At 31.2% G+C, this 14,929-nt stretch overlaps 1 protein-coding gene across 3 annotated transcripts in view; it reads left to right on the top strand.

The window, feature by feature from the left end:
• LOC149206639 (protein NRT1/ PTR FAMILY 4.3-like) overlaps window positions 1-14,705 on the top strand; it is a 264,923-nt gene extending 250,218 nt beyond the window's left edge. For 2 of the 3 annotated variants that reach the window (XM_089393758.1, XM_089393760.1), the window contains exon 5: window positions 13,464-14,705. In XM_089393758.1, the coding sequence (XP_089249884.1) occupies window positions 13,464-14,394 (931 nt within the window). In that variant the 3' untranslated portion in view covers window positions 14,395-14,705. The remainder of the gene's footprint in view (window positions 1-13,463) is intronic. The other variant, XM_089393759.1, reaches the window with a different exon arrangement.
• Window positions 14,706-14,929: the final 224 nt, after the last annotated feature.

Here is a 14,929-nt window from a genome sequence, read left to right on the forward strand (position 1 = left end):
TTCAGGTCTTTTTTAATTTAAAACTTAAATGAAAGAAAAGAACTATAAAAAATAAAAAATAAAAATAAAATAAAAATAAGAACAAAGGAAAAAAAACCCAAAAAAAGAGCCCAATAATACAGAAGAGCACATAATAACGTAAAAGTGAGAGTAAATTAAACTAAAAATAAAAAATAAAAGCAAAATAAAAACAAAATCAAACATAATAAATCATATAAAAAATAACAAAGTTAAAAAGAAAAATAAGATAAATCATAAAATAATAAAAATCAAATCAAATCAAATCAAAAAAATCAAAAAATAATATAAATTTAAAATAAAATCAAAAGCAAAAGGGAAAAAAAAAAAAGAATAATCTAAAACAAAAAAATAAAATAAATTAAAAAGAAATAATCTAAACAAATTAAAATATAAGAACAAGAAAAATAAGCCAAAAGAAATAACAATAAAGAGAAATGAAATAAGTAAAATAAAATAAAATTAAAGTAAAACAAACTAAAATAACTAAGATAAAGAAAAAAATTTAATTTAAATTAAATAAAATTAAATAAGATGAAGTAAGAAAAAAAAATAAAGTAAAATAAAAATGAAAGATAAAAATATAATAAAATAAACACAATAAACTGATTAAAGGATAGTAAGAGTATGAGTCAACAAAACACAGGTAGAGGTAAGATGAGAATCATAGGTAGAGGCAAGATGAGAATGCAGGCAAGAGAAAATAAGAAGCGAGAAAAGAAGAGGGAATATGTAAAGGTTAAGAAAAATAGAAATGGGGAGGAAGAGAAAGAGGAAAAGGAAGAGAGAGGGAAGGAGGTGGGTGGAAAGCAAAAGGGAGGGTTTTTTAGGAAGGGATAGGGATGGTTTTAAGAAAGGAAAGGATAAGTTTAAGGAGGATGAAGGAGAGGTTAAATGAGAATATCCAACTATTGATATCCTCAGCCCTTCCATCCATGTTCATATTGTTGGGGTGTTTAATGATCTCCAAGGCCTACCTAAACTTGCACTTGAAATAATGATCTTTCTTTGTGATAACCTTTCCATTTTCAAGGCACATGTGGTGCTTAGTCTTGGATGTGTTCAGAAAGGATGGATGAGTGAATTCTTTCCTTCCTCATGTAAACCTCATGTTCCTTGAGTCTTATTCTTAAAGGTCAGCTAGTGTCCCCAATGTAGCACATTCCACAAGAGCAGTTAATCTTATGAACTCCTTTGAACTGAAGTTGGTAAACTTTATATTTGACATATCTCATCTTCTCGTGGATGGTTTCAAATGGCTTGAATGATGTAATAATACCATTTATTTTAAGGATTTTTGCAATTTTGTTAGTAGTGCCACAAATGTATGGGTTGAATGCTTTTCCTTTAGGGGTAGGGGAAGAGGAAGAGGAATCAAGAGATGGAAAGCTCCTCTATATTTCTTAATATCTCTAAAGATGTCCTCGTAATTATAGCCAATATCAAGAAACTATTTCGTAAGGTGGTCAATTTCTTGCTAGAAATTATCTTTATCTGATAATCATGAGGCTCTAGTGATTAGTGTGTTTAAGATCCCCATCTTTTGTGTGAGATGATGGTGAGAATCAACATGTAGGTAACTATATGTATGGATCTTCTTCCTATATAATTGATTCCTTATGCTACCACCTTCTTTCCTTATGCGAAGAACATCCAGAAAAGATATGGTATTATTGTCTTCAAGCTCCATCGTGAATTTGATATCCTCATAAATTCCATTAAGATGTTCCAAAAGCTTGTCAAGTTCTAATTTCCCATGGGGCCATTTTACATTGGTGTCATCAACACATCTCTTCCATCTTTTTGGTTTTATGTTGTAGGTGTTGATGGCCTTCTTCTCAAACATTTTAGAGTGTTGATTTTTTTTTTTACCAATGGAGTCATTCATGGTGGTGTTTTTAACATAAAATGCATTGATATGTTGTTTACACAGTGCGTTGATATCAATGGAGCCATTGCTAAGGTTCGCAGTGGTGTTTCTAACAAAAATTGTGTTAATTGGTTGCTCACTCGAGGTGATTTGCTAATGATCGATGGAGTCATTGATAGGGTTCGTAGTGGTATTTTCAACAGTAGTTCTGGAATCAATAGTATTAGAACTAGAATCATTAAACCTCTCAGATTCTCCTCTCATTGTTTTTGTGTCTGGGTTATATTTATTTCTAGGAGTTTGCTTTCTTAATTATTCTAATTTATGAATAGTTTCCATCAAGAATAGTTTAACAATTGGAAGTAAGATATTTCAAGGATAATGGCCAATAAAAGGAATATTAAGAAGATGAAATATCACATCATATTTTGTGAGTGTACTAGCAATATAACACATGTAGAAATGGTGAATTTATAATCAGAAGAAGAGGTTGAAGTTAAGGAAGATCCTCAAAATGAGGTCGCTACTAATTTAGAAGAAAATAGATCACAAGGGACCATGCTAAATCAATATTTTCTTTCACTAAATGAAGTCCCCTTATTGATTAAATATGGTTATTCCTTCTATAGGGTAAGAATGAAGGCTTATTTAATGGGTCTTGGCTTGGATGTATGGATGTCTGTAGTTGATGGAAAGAAGAATGAATATAATACAGAATTCAATAAGGTTACATTGAGTGGATTGTCAATTCTAGAATCTGATTAAGTAAGACATTGTGAGATTCCAACATAAATTCTAGATCACCTGCAATGTATCTATGAGGGACATGACCTACACACTACCTATGGAATAAAGATAGAGAAGTCAAATAATAAGGGGTAAGTACTCAAAGAATCAAAGAAGATTTAAGACCATGATTCCTTTGTAATGAATCAGATCATGAAGAGTATCCCTTTTTCATGAATGTGTAAGTTGTTGATCATCAAAAGAACAATTCATACTTAGAGGATGAAGCTGAAGGTGAGAATATGTGGAAGAACTAAAATCCATGGCTAAGCTACTATTCTATTATAATTGTAAAAATATAGGTAATATTGCTCATAAATGTTCAAACACAAGTTCATAAAATAATAGTAATAAAACATAACTTGAAGTTGACAGAATATCCAATGAGAAAAATAAGATGTCTTTATTCCTTAGAAGAGGGTTGCTCATTAGAAGAAATAGATAGATATAAATCAAGTAATAATGAAGAAGGGATTCTAGCTAGGACTATGGACGATACATTAGATCTAAACAAAGAAGAAGATGAAAAGAGAAAAACCATGAACTTGATCTTGATATTTCTTATGAATCAAATGGTGAAAAAGGTCTTGACGAGAAGTTTTTTAGAAGAAAACTTATCTCTTCTTTAGAAGAGATTAAAAGGATTACAATGACAAATCTAAAGAAAAATGAAATAATGCATGAATATGAATATAAGGAACTTGATCATGATGAGTTAAGAAAAACTATTGTTGTCTTGAAGATTGAGCAAGAGAAATCCAAAAGAGTGGAAGAAGTGAGAACTAGGTAGCTAATTTAAAGTGAAGATAATTGTGAGAAATGAGAAGTTGAGATCGTTTCATTGATAAATGATCTAGAAAATGCCAATGGGTAGCTAAATAAATATCTAAAGTTTTATTAGAGTACGAAGATATTAGATGGTATTCTTAGTAGCCAATCATCTCCTCTCATCATGAGTAATCTAGGTTATGAAGGAGAAGAAAACACCAAGAAGGATGAAGGCAAAGAACCAATAAACTATGTTAATGCAGTCAAAGATCTAACAACAATAGAGCTAAACAAAATGGTGAACATCAATTACGTTAAAGAAAGAAAAATATAAATCAATCGCAATAGATTAAAGTATATAATGGAAGTCATATAAATCAAGTGAAAAAGCAGCAACAAAATGAGAAAGAAAATAAAAACCATATAAATCAGTAACATCAAAAGGGGGAAATCTACAATAGTTCAAACAACTAAGAAGGTCAAGAGAAAAACAACAAAAGCCCTATATCCCTCAAAATGGAAGCTATCAAAGAACTAATAGATCATATCCACAAAGATAAATTATCCTCAGGACATACCAAAATATTTTCTATGGCTATTGCTATTGTTATTTGTGTACCAATTTTGGTCATAAATTTACTAACTATAGAGCTTAAAAATGATCATATTAGAAATAGAAGTAAAGATCCATATCAAGTCACAAGGAGTAGATATATCAGATCCATAATTTCTCAATGGAATAAACCCAAAACTAATAATTCCTTTTCTCATTTTCTTAATCACATTGAATGTTATAATTGTAATAATTATGGGCACAAAGCAACTAAGTGTAAATATGGAAAGATTATACCTCCGTCTCAGAATGAGAAAACAGAAGAAGGAACTCATACGTTGAAGAAAAAGAGGCATAAATAAGTAGAAGAGTGTGGATTTTCACTATATGCTCAAAGTCGAGGAAAACCATGACATATTGAGAATGGGTATTCAATGCACATGAAAAGAGTTAACAAAAATGAAAACATAGGAATAAATCAAGCTAAGGAACATCAAACATATATTCATCTAAAATAGAAAGGAAGCATTTTAATTGGAGCAATGAATTAGCTGAGATATGATTTTTCTTATAAAGCGAATAAGAGTAAAGATAAAAGAATGAGTCCCTTAGGAAGGTTATCCTCATGTAACTATGAAATGAATAAATTGAGTAACTCCCATGAAGGAGGTAGTAATAGATACAACTCTTTTCCTCCTTTATTAGATCACTCTAAATGATTTAAATATGACAATCTTGGACACCAAGCAAGTGATTATAGCAGCAACCCACTAAGTCCTACAGAGGAAAGAAAGCAAGAAGAAAGCACAAGGAAATGGAAAGGGAAAGAAGAAATGAAGAAGAAATGCAATTTATCTCTTTGTGATCAAGATAAATAGGACAATTAGTATATATATTATAGATGTTAAAATCACATGACATGAGACAAAAGAAAATTTATCTCTAAAGAAAGTCAAAGGTGGGAGTGTAATTCTTGGAGATGATCCACTAGCCATAATAATGGGAAAAGGATTTGTTGGCCTTGACAATGAAAAAACTAAGGCTAAATATGTCATGGTTGTTGAATTTTTAAAAATAATATCATAAATGTAAGTCAAATTATTGATAATAGAAATGAGGTCATATTTTCCTCTAAAGGTTGTAAAACAAGCAGAGACGAATCTGGTAGATTAGTAGCAAGAGCAACCAAGACCTCAAAAAATTCATGTCCTTATTAATGGTAAATCAAAATATTGTAGTAAGAGAGTGTTATCCATATCAGCTTATCGATAAAATAGAACATACATACAAGAGCACCGCAAGTCACATCAAGAAGATAAAAATCATTGAGGGTGGGCTGCAAGACAAGAATGATGAGTTGAAAATACCACTAGAAATGTATTAGGATAAGAAGTACAAGAGAAGAGCCTGAGACAGTTTAAATTACATATAGTTATGTTGCATGCAAGACAGTTGGACATAGCTTTGGTAGGGGGAGTACAGATAAGGAAACACCTCGGTTGAGTTTCACTTGTGGTGACTCCTAATACATGAATGAGCTATGGACTTGGTGCCAAAGTTGAGACAAAAAATGACACAAATATTCACATTTGTTAGTGTTGTCAAATGATGTTGTATCACCTTCAATATCAAGCATGCAATTTTAGTGAATAAATGATAGTCAAGTATGAAGATGTTCATGAGTTAATCCCCACCCTATATTAAATGGAACACATATTCCAATGACTTATCACCATTAATTTGGTTTTGGTCTATGATTGAATGATGCTTGTTGATCATGGGCCCCCCTTGTGTCAAGGGTTAACAAGAGAAGGAAGGTACACTTTATGGATGCATTCCAAAAAAGAAATGGTATTTGGTAAGATGATCAATATATAGGTTGCATCATAGACCCCCTACCTAAAGTAAAATATAGGGAAGGTGGGGAGGTTTGATGTAACCCCCCCCCCCCCCCCCCCACCACCAATGTTTACCCACTTTTACAAGCTCACAAAGTTAAACATGAGCTGAGAATTACTATACATGACCCAACCTGCAAGATTTAGTTATGAAAATGGGGTCCATTTCCAACTAATTGAAACCATCCAGAGACACATGATCACACTCTTATCAGCCTAACTTGACCCAACACTTTCTATTTTTGGCATTTTTTCGGGTCCTAGACTTCTAAGCCCATTTTGAGGGCTTAAACGACATTTTTAGGGAAATCAAAGAGATTGGAAAAGTGACAATATCTATTTTGAAAATTTCTTTTTTTGGCATCCTCATGGATATCTTCGAAATTTGTATTAGGATATTCAAACAAAGATCATATTCCAAAGTTATGACCTTAGGATGTTGGCGATCAAAATTATTCATTTATACAAATACTTTGGGACTATGGTACTTGTTGGTCATGAATGCACAGTTTGTTCATTGTTTTCATTAGTTCATTAGATGTTCATTAAGAAGGCTTGTTTCCCTCTAGCACTAGCTACAATAAAATGTAGATTAGCACATGCATTCATATAAATCAACAATGAGTCATCAAACCATGAATTAGATCTTGATCAAGGGCACATCTAATAATAAGAAATATACCATGCATGTAACCCGAATTTAACCATAATGAAGCCATAAAAAACCATCCATATAAACAATAGTAAATCAACACTTATGCTCATTGATCATCTATAACGAATAACACATATTAACATATGCGTAGTACCAACCAATTAAGAGACTTCTATGTACCAGCCAACCATAGATTGGGCTGAACTGAATCACTCTTTCAAACAATCACCCTCGTTCCATATTCCAAGAATGAATGTGGGATTACAAGAAATAGATGAAAACATAACCAAACAAGGAATTCAAAGGTAAACCATCTCCACTCTCAAGTCACAATGATCTCACCTAAATCAGTCCAGAGATCACCAAAAACAACACAAGCTTGGAAGCCTCAAAATTTATTCACCGTACTGAGAGGAATTTTCCTGCCTTCACCCACCTATCAAGGGCTTCCTAGAAAAAACGATCCCAACCCCCAAACCTTATAATTTTCTTAAGACCACCTCAACTAGGATCCAAAATCTACTGGCAATCCAAAGCTCAACTAATTAAGAAACCCACTATACCATGGCTATCTAGGAAATGGCATAGGCAAGGTTGTACATGACAGTCAATAGAGGAAAATCACAATGACAATGACAATAAAATAACCTGTAAACCAACGCATGTACCATGCATTCAAATCCCAACAAGATAATCAAACTTGCAACCTATTACCTACAAAATCATCTTGTTGGCTATTGTTTCTTTGCTTCATTTCTACCCTTACTTACTGTTTTCTAGTCTTGTCCTTGTGCTCCATGGTTTTTTCCTTACTTATTCTTTTCTTTATTGCTTGTGTCCAAATTCTCTCTCTCTTGCTATAGCTGTTCTCTTCTCTTTTCGTCCAAGTGAATGCTTGAATGTCCAAGAGTGTGTTAGAATATTCTCTCTCTTCTTTTCCTTTCTTTTCTTTTTCTTTTTCCTTTTCCTTCATTTTCCCTTGCATGCATATTATTTTCTCTTCAACTTCCTTTTCTCTTATATTCCTTTATTTATTGTATTAATTTCCATTTATTTCCCTTTTCCTTTAGTCAATGCCAATTTCCATAGCCAATAGAAACATAATTAACCAAAAGTGGACCCCAATGTAATGTTTTTCCCCTCATTCAAATTGGAATACATGTCCCATGACCTTGGTTTGATCTTTTAATTTTATAATTCCCATTTATTACATGGAACTTTAACCTAGGGTTGTTACATGTTATTCAAGATATTCTTACAAAAGTAGTTTCAACATATGTGATGTAGGTGGATTATAGTAAGGCAAGATACAATGACACATGGCACAAGAGACAAGTGGAAGAGGAGGACAAGGATTAGATATGGAAAAGGTGGTATTCCATTGAGTACTAACATGCTAGGTGAATCAGCAAGATGGCATGACACCTGACACGTGGCCATACAGAAGGGTGACATGTGTCACTCGTATACTGTTTTTTTGGGTGGGAAATGACTGATTCTAGGTGATAAGTGGCACCACCCAGACGTACCATGTGGCATAATGGCATCACCATGATGATAGCATGATGTTAGAAAAAAATTTCCGTCAAACAATTAAGGGCATGGTTGTGTGATCGGGTCTTATGAGTTGAGACAATAAACCCCCAAGGGCAGGAGGTGTGAATGGATCCACGACAAGTGGCATTTATCCTATGAGTAAAATAAATTAAAATTCAAAGCATAAATAATGGGTTTAATGTTGAATTTATTACGGGTGACACCCTTGGTTATTAAATTACTTCATGTAGTATAATTCTCTTGTTGGCCCTATTCAAGTCATTGTGCTAGAAACAATAAACTATAAATACACATCCAAAGTGATGAAGATTGTGCCATTGAAGTTATGGAATGTGCACATTTGAAACACCTAAGGATACATTTGTCACGGAGATGAAGTAACTATAGGGCCAAGTCTTTATATTTCTCCTTGTGACAGGGTCAAGCTCTTAATTGTAATCCTTTTTCTTTGTGATTAGGTTATATTCACTCTATGTTTGAAGGGCATAACACATAAGGGATACAGGTTGAAGATAGTGCTTATCCTATGTTGGGATTTTTGTTCAAGCTCATCTACCGAGATGAAGTTTGCATAAAATTTGTTTGTTGTTATAAATATCAATGTAGATAATGTTCAACTAGCTGAAGAAGTTTGTAACATCAATTTCTTCTAACATAATAGTTCTTTTTTTAGGTACTAAGATATTGTTGACATAAAATGAATCAGAATAAGGGTATTACTATAGATATCAGGGTTGAATAGAAAAGAGGCCTATCTGTTGAGGGTCATTATAAGTAATTGTACAGATACATGAATTTGTAGGTTTTCTAGGTCAGAGAACTAAATTATAAATATCAAACTTAAGGTTGCAAATTGCTAAGATCATAAGAGTGAAAAAGATTGCAAAAAAAGGAAAATTTATATTAGAATGTTCAAGTATTTTCTTTGATGACAAAATGAATGCATCTAGTCTAAAAATGCTATGAAAGGGAGGGTCCATGGAGTAACTATTGGGGGTTGATTCCTCCTTCGGGTTGGTTACTATAAATAATTAAGCAGTTGTTTCTTCATTTAGATTGGTTCTTGTAAAATATTAACTAGTCAATGCTTCCTTTAGGTTGGTGATTGTAAAAACTAGGAAGTTGGTGCTTCCTTTAGGTTGCCGCTTGTAAAATATTAGGGAGCCGGTGCTTCTTTCATGCTGGAGCCTGTAAATATCAGGGACTTGGTTCTTCCCTCAAATAGATGCTTCTAAACACGACGAATGGGTGTCTTCTTCTAGTTTAAGTCAGAAAAGTTGATTTAATAGTAGGTTGTAACCTACAACAATACTCAGGCATAAGTTTTGTGGTTTTCTTCATTTATGGGTTTCCCCGTACATCTAGTGTTTCTATGAGTTCTTAGGTGTTGTTTACATGATTGATTGATGAATGAACTGAAATATTGGACATTGTTATTAATTGTTAAAATTGACCATTATACTAATTGACCTCCCCCTCTCAATATAATCATCTTTCCAAGAAATTTGAATCTCTACCTACACCCAAGCATAATGAGATTCAGGCTTTGTGTTTCTCAATCTTGATGAACTTACTTATCTTATTTCATATAAATCTTAGATTCTCTACAAATTAGAAACCTAGAGGGAGACTAAGAAGAATATTCCAAACTTGAATTATTTTTACTGACACCCTTGTAGGATCAAAATTAAGTCCCCATTCCTTTATTACCAAACTTCAATTTCCTAAGTTTTAGTTTCAATTAAGGATGGCTTTCAAATCCTCACTTGACCTAAAAATGAAATGAAAATAGAATTTAGCTAGAATATGACAATCTAGACAAAATCCTGTCACAAATAATCAATTTTCTTCCCACCAAATCCTTAAGGTCTCTTGGTGCACAATCTTTCCACCACAACAACCGACAACTAATTTCTAAGAAAATATTGAACTTTCTCCACCTTCATGCCCTTTTCCCACTTCCCTTCTAAATTTTTCCTTGCTAGCTCAATATATGACTTCATCCCATTCACATTAGAATTCTCAGAAACATTGGATGTTTGAAATCTTTCTGGTCTAACTAAAAGGCATGTTTTCATACGGCCATCAAAAGACTAAGCAAGGTTGGAGTTCCCAACAACTTGAGGTAGATTACCCTAACGAGGTACCTCAAGATGAATGCCCACGCAATCCATAGGTTCACCACCTTTCATGGTGAAAATGTTTTCCGAAAAAATTGAAAGCTTGATTGCCAAATAATTGTCACACGTATCAGTCAAAAGATTCATTTTCTCCTAAGTGCAAAGAATCTACTCCTAAGTGCAAACTCTACTGACTCTTCATAAATTATATGTGTCTCGACTAGACTAACCTAAAAAGCTTAAAACACCGTAAGTGTAAACAAAAAAATTCTTGCGATCTAGCAAACCTATCTTCCTAGTCATTCTCAATTTATTTATTAACCATATTTATATTTATAATTAAATTTCAAATGGATATCATTTAATGTTTATGTAATTTAAATTTGTTTTATTAATCCAAACTATCATCTTTAAATTTATTTTTTAGGAATTACCATAATATTTTTGGGGCTTCTCATTCAAATCAACATAAGAGGAAGCCATACTTAGTATAAAATTATATTATAATAATATTTTGAATGTCATTGAATAAATTTAAATTAATTAACTTAATAAGCGTTATAATACTAATATTATAAATTATTAAAACATAATTTAGAAAATAATTAAAATAATATTTAAATATAAATTCGAATATATATAAAAAATTCAATCTCCATAAAATTATTTTATTTTAAGTTAATTTAATATATTTATTATATTATAATGATTATATCAACCTTCATTAAAATTAAAATTATAAATTAGTATAATAATAAATATATTTATAACTGTATTTATTTTGGAATAAAATTTTTAGTGTTTTAATTTAAATATGAATAATTATTTGGCTGATGATAAGGATGTAACCTACATAATATATTTTAAATATTCATAATAGTAAGTATAAATTAAAGGTTGAGATTTATCTTGAAAGTAGTTCTTTTATTTTTATTTTCTTTTACTGAAATTGATTAATTAAAAACTGTAATATGAACCAGTGTCATTTGAAGTGAGTTATGATTTTTGATAATGTGATATTGATAAGCCATAGTATTGGCTCACCGTATTATAACAAAACCTATTTACACATTAAGAATCCTCATGATAAAGTGGTGGTAAATCTGGAAGATTAAGAATCTTGTTATGTACTTTTTAAATGTATATATGCTTAACTTATATAGTAGTGCAATTATATTAAATGGTTAGTTGCGTGCATTATACAACCCAATATGAATATGAGAGAGATGTGTAAGTATGCCACGTCTTTAATAAAATAATAAATAAAATTAATGTAAACCCAAAATAAAAATGAAAATAACCATATAGATAAAAAAAAAATACAGTACAATTTAACATAAAAAAAAAAAAAAAATGTGCTCCAATTTTTTTTAATATTTCTTTTAATTGAATATTTGTAAAATGAATCTTTAAAAGAAAAACCATATCTTATGGATATATTAAAATCTTTAAAAATATAAATAGTTCCACGTCAAAATTGTAATATTTGAACATATTAATTTGATATAGTTTTATTATAAATTGTCTTATCATGCCATGCCATGTAAAAAAACATCATTAAATATAGTATTATTATTAAATTTGGATTAATAATTTGAGGAAAGGTTTACATCTAAAGAGATTTGATCTCTCTAGCCAGAGTTAGATGGATCTATGTTAGTATACATGAGTAGGCATCAATCCATAACAAGTCCTACATAGTAGCTAGTACCTGCAGCTTAGTTTAAATATAGTTTAATTAATGTAAAAATTCTAAATTCAAATTAGTGTTAAGGTTTTACTAATTAGTAAATTAAGGTATTTTGTTAAGTAATTTTTATTTTAAAATAATTATATAATAACTAAATGAATTTATATTAATTTTTTTAAGGTCTAACTATATATATATAGATATATAGATATATATATATGATAAAAAATTATGGTTTGAATCAATTTTCCCTTATTAATGAGTTTATATCAATGTATTTATTTATAAATAAAGTTATTTAGTTGGACTAATAAAATTTTAAACCAGTTAACTAATCATATTTATTAATCTTGAAATTGTTAATTAATAATATTTATTATAAAAGTAATTTAGATATTAGAAAATAATTAAGTTGCATTTTAATTAAATAGTGGTTAATAAGATTTCAGAAAAAATTGCAAATTGACATATGAAACTAAAAAATGAATTGATAAAAATTTGCATAAATTTTGGTGGGTGGTAACAACTAAAAAGTATGCACATTTGCAATTATAATTGTACTTATTAAGTCTTCACATTCGCTTTTTTATTCCGAAGTGTTGAAGAAAACATAAATCATGGTGCACAATAACAACTCCTGTGACTAGTAAGTGTATTTATATACATCTTGTCCCTATCCATTTTTTATGGATTAAATTATGGTGCATTGTAATTGATTGTAAATATATTATTTAAGTGAATATGAGTTGTTTTCAAGGATTTTGAGGTTGTTATTGGCATTGTGTTTTGTAAATCTTGCAATAAGAGTCATTACAAAATAAGATCTAACCCAAATAATTTTAAATATTAATAAAAAACAGTACAATTCAATCAATAATGTTAAACTATAGAGAAGTTGCAATTTTTTTTATATAAAAAACAAAGTAATACACTCTCAAAGAAAAATCAAATGTATGAAAACATTGACCATACAATACATCTCAATTTGCTAATATTTTTGTAATTAATTAAATTATAACTTTAATTTAAATTTTATTATTCTTACACAATAAGAAAAAGGATTAACATATAAATTAAACATATATATTTAAAAAAAAACATGGAAAATTATTTTTAATCATCGAGATTTATGGTTATTTTAACATGGAAATTCTTAATTTGTAATTAAACTATGTTACAATAACATAGGCCAATAACATGAATTATCAATACTACATGTTTAGGAAAACTATAAGTCATTTTATATAATAGGTATATTATTATAAATATTCTAATCACTTCATAGGGATAGTGATTAAAGAATGTTACGGGATAGTGATTAAATCTCTAACATTCTTTTAATTTGGAAAATTCAAAAATACACACATTAATATAATTAATGTATATATATATATATATATAATTTTTATGATTTTAATTTAATTAATAATAATAATAATAATAATAATAATAATAAAATATTCCCTTGATTTTAATAAAATATTCCCTTGATTTTTATAAATTTAATTAAGTATCAGCTTTCCTAACGATGGCGTTATGAATTTTCAGCAGGTTTTTGGACAAAGCAGCCATGAAGGACGAGAACAGCTCTTCCCATCCATCACCATGGCGGTCATGCAGTGTGGAGCAAGTTGAGGAGACAAAAGCATTCTTGAGAGTTTTGCCCATATTCGGCAGCACGATAGTAATGAACTGTGCCGTAGCACAGCTACAGACTTTCTCAGTTCAACAAGGAACCCTAATGATCACAAGTTTCGGGAACAATTTCAACGTCTCTCCTGCTTCCCTAGCAGCCGTTCCCCTTCTGCTACTACTCTTCGCAGTGCCTCTGTACGATTTAATTTTGGTGCCATTTGCCAGGAAACTGACAAGTCACCCTGCAGGATTTCCAACCTTACAGAAAACGGGCCTCGGCCTTATCATCTCAGCTGGTTCTATGGCAGTAGCAGCGTTGGTAGAAACCCGGAGAAGATCCAGCGCGACCAAACTATCAATATTGTATCTGGTTCCCCAGTTTTTATTGTCCAGCTTGGCAGAATTTTTCACTAGGGTTGGCCTAGTGGAGTTTTTGTACAGTCAGTCGCCTCCCCAGATGAGATCCATGTCAGTGGCACTCAACTCATGTTCGGTTTCAATGGGGTACTTTCTGAGCTCCCTCTTGGTCTCTGCCACTAATCAGGTGACCATGAAGAGCAAGAAGGTTGGAAACTCAACAGTGCATGTGGGTGGGTGGCTTTCCAATAACGACCTCAACAAGGATTACTTGAATAGGTTCTACTGGATGTTGTGTTTTATGAGTGTCGTCAACTTGTTCAACTTTGTGTTCTGGGCCCTTTCCTACAACTACCAGTCCCCCAGCAACATCCTTGTCCACCAAAATAGCGGGAGCTCCCTCAGTGAAGCAATGGAGAGCCAAAGTGGACGAGAAATTAACACGCATCGTCCTGAAATCGGGGAGCACATGGCTTCACCCCAATAGATGTGTGCAACCAAATAGAAGCGGAATTGCTATGCGCTCTGGAGAGAATTAACGTATGTGGCTTATCCTTGCACTGTCAGTCCGTCACATTACTCGCGTTTATATACTCAATGTATATCCGTCTGCGTTGGTAGAGTACCGGACATTCTGTCCAACAAGTTTGGACAATAAGAAGCAGAGTTGTACCGTATGGCGTCATTGAGTTTTTGTGAATGATTTCATGTATTTTTTTGGGATAACCGTATGTTTGCTACCATATTTCATACTTGCTACCATAATTCATACATTGACCATAGTTCATATTTGCTATCACTGAGAAGTTTTATTTTATTTTATTTTATTTTATTTTTTTTATTTTTTTATTTTTTTTTAAATTTAGAAAATCTATCATGATATAGTTGTCAAATCACTTGTTTAATAGTTATGATATAGTTGTAAAATCAATTGTTTGATAGTTATTATTAGTTGCTGTGATTATTTATCATTGTTATTTAAGAAAAATCAGGCCAAGTAGAATTACTCAGTCCCCAAAAAG

This window comes from Pinus tabuliformis, chromosome 1_2, assembly GCF_031772625.1.
Source record: "Pinus tabuliformis cultivar Carrire ecotype Pingquan chromosome 1_2, CPIR1, whole genome shotgun sequence".
Lineage (NCBI taxonomy): Eukaryota > Viridiplantae > Streptophyta > Pinopsida > Pinales > Pinaceae > Pinus > Pinus tabuliformis.